Source organism: Hipposideros armiger, unplaced genomic scaffold (genome assembly GCF_001890085.2).
Source record: "Hipposideros armiger isolate ML-2016 unplaced genomic scaffold, ASM189008v1 scaffold_425, whole genome shotgun sequence".
Lineage (NCBI taxonomy): Eukaryota > Metazoa > Chordata > Mammalia > Chiroptera > Hipposideridae > Hipposideros > Hipposideros armiger.
Window position 1 is genome coordinate 1,270,145 of NW_017731775.1, and position 2,495 is coordinate 1,272,639.

General features: G+C 38.3%; 1 protein-coding gene across 1 annotated transcript in view; it reads right to left on the bottom strand.

The window, feature by feature from the left end:
- LYN (LYN proto-oncogene, Src family tyrosine kinase) overlaps positions 1 to 2,495 on the bottom strand; it is a 148,429-nt gene that overhangs the window by 67,624 nt on the left and 78,310 nt on the right. Inside the window, exons 5-7 of the mRNA XM_019664530.1 lie at positions 2,324 to 2,427; positions 1,648 to 1,797; positions 511 to 663 (exon numbers count right to left, since the gene is read on the bottom strand). Of these exons, the coding sequence (XP_019520075.1) occupies positions 511 to 663; positions 1,648 to 1,797; positions 2,324 to 2,427 (407 nt within the window). The remainder of the gene's footprint in view (positions 1 to 510; positions 664 to 1,647; positions 1,798 to 2,323; positions 2,428 to 2,495) is intronic.

Here is a 2,495-nt window from a genome sequence, read left to right on the forward strand (position 1 = left end):
ACCATGATTTTGCCAGCCTGAGAAGGCAGTACTTAATGGTAAGAAATGGTTCATTAATGATGGCACCTTGAGCATCTTTAGAAACTTTCCTGGTGAGAAATTGCAATAAATGTGAGGCTTCCTTACACCCACTACCAAGGATGGTAACCAAGGGCACCTTCCCCTGAGATGGAGCAAATGTCCTGTACTTATAATGTGTGTCCAGAGACTCTGGTAACGAGAGAATCATGAAAGTAGAGACAAAACAGTTAGGATAAATACCCACTGCCCTCATCCTCAGGGATGCTCATTCTAAAAAAGGAATTATTAAGTCGCAAGGAAAAGCAAGAATCTAATCAAATAATTTTGCAGACCAGTTATTGGTGCCAGGCAGACAAAGCAAAAAAAAGAAGTGATGCTTCTGACACAATTAAGTATTTGGCTGAGAAAAGTGATAGAAACTGGCTTGAGCCCTTATTTTTCCTATTGTTGCCTCCAGAGTGGACTCTGACTCCAAGGCCACACACTCACCCATCCAGACTTCTCCAAACTGTCCAGCACCGAGCTTCTTCACCAGCTTAATGGACTCCCGTGGGATCTCCCAGGCATCTTTATCCCATGGCTTTTGTGGTTTGGGACTAACACATGCCTTCTCCAATCTTCTGCACAAGCCATCTGACTGCTCTAATTTGGAAGAGCAAATAAAGGTTAAAAACATCATGCTTTGTATTTTACCAGTATTTATAGAGAAGTTTCGACTATTAGTCTAATTTCCAACTTGCCATAGTCACGAACCTAAAATGCTTATTGGGGGTACCTTTTTTATAATCATGACTTTTGAAACTCTTGAATGGAAGACAATTTAAAACATACTTGATTTTATCATTAGTACTGCTAATCTATTAAAACAAAACAAAACAAAAAACATAACGAGCAGATGAACCAAGGCTGACAGGCTGTCACACTTGAAATGTAATTTCAGATTGCTGAACCCACATAAGCTCGTTAGGGCACAACGTCGGAGGTTTGGTGATGCCACTAGGGGACCAGAACAGGGCCAGGGCACGGAAAGCACTCAATATATACACTAAACAAATAAGTGAATGGAGATGGCAGAGAGGGAGGATTCCACAAAATCTGGGGGGCAGAGGTGCTGTGCTCTCTCCAATTTTTGGGACCTAAGCAAAACTATGATGTGTGTTCCCCTCAAGCAGGCTGTAGAAATAAGCAGTAATAACAACCGCCCACTACAGTGGACTTCAATCACACTGAGAATGAACGTAAAGGTTGGTCTCGGATTCAGCTTAACGGGGCAGGAAGAGTGGCACTGGTGACAGAGGACCAATGACTTGCCACTTCTAAATATTTTGGTGGTGAAAAAATATGCACTATGTGAAAATAATATTCATTTTTCTCTTCATAATTTTGAAACACCGACTAGGGACTAGGTGCGAAGGACTGGAATAATCATTCACAAAGATCAAATCTGACTTTGAATGTATTATTTAATTATAGCTGCATTTAGAATCAATCGGTTACAAAATATGACCCTCCAGCTTTATCCCAAAGAAATATGAATAAAAAATTTTAATATAAAAGAGTGTTTGACACCATATATTTATCATCATAAACATATTTTGTCTGGTCCGACCTTTAGTTTTTACTTACTTTGGTAATGCTTAATCATGTCGCTGATACAAGGAAAAGTGATTCTTGGGGAGATGTAATAACCCCCATTGTCCAGACTTCTAATTTTGTAGTGCTTAATAACATCACCATGCACTGGGTCATAATCTCTGACAGACAGAGAATAGCTTCCTGTGGGGGAAAAAGTACAAGGAACAGTTACACCTGTACAAGTAAGATCTGCATTATACAATACCATAGTACACATTTTGCCATGAAATATGCAAAATATAAATTGAGTATGTATATAGTCTATAATTTTCAAAGTCCTAAAGAAAATCTACTTGGTAACAGAGGCGAGCATTTGTGTTTGCTAGGAAGTTTACCAATATGCCATTTTCCTTCTTTATGATAGTTTTTAAAATCTCACTGAACTGAAAAGTTATTTTGATTTCCTTTCCTTTAAAATTTCAATATTTACTCTAAATAATAACGTAAGAGACTCAGCAAACATGAAGCATGGTGAGAAATGGCCATACTTATGTCTGTTTTCTATGTTACTTTTAGTAGCAAAACTAATAATTGAGTTTATTTGTTATCAAACTATAAAACTTTCACCACCGGAACATAGCATATCTTTTCCAAAAGAATTCTAGAACAGTTTCTAGGAATGATTTCCTAAATCGTATTTTATAAGAAGCCTTAAGCCACTTCTCACCTTTCAATGTTTCGCTTTCTCTGATGAGAAAAGCTCCAGCGCTGTTCCCCGGGGCCAGAAGCTGCCTTTCTGCATCTTTCCTGGTTATATCCTTGAAAAACCACCTGAGAAGACATTTTAACAGTTCGTGGGTGTTAGGCTCCAGGGAAGGAAAAAGATAACGAATAAACAA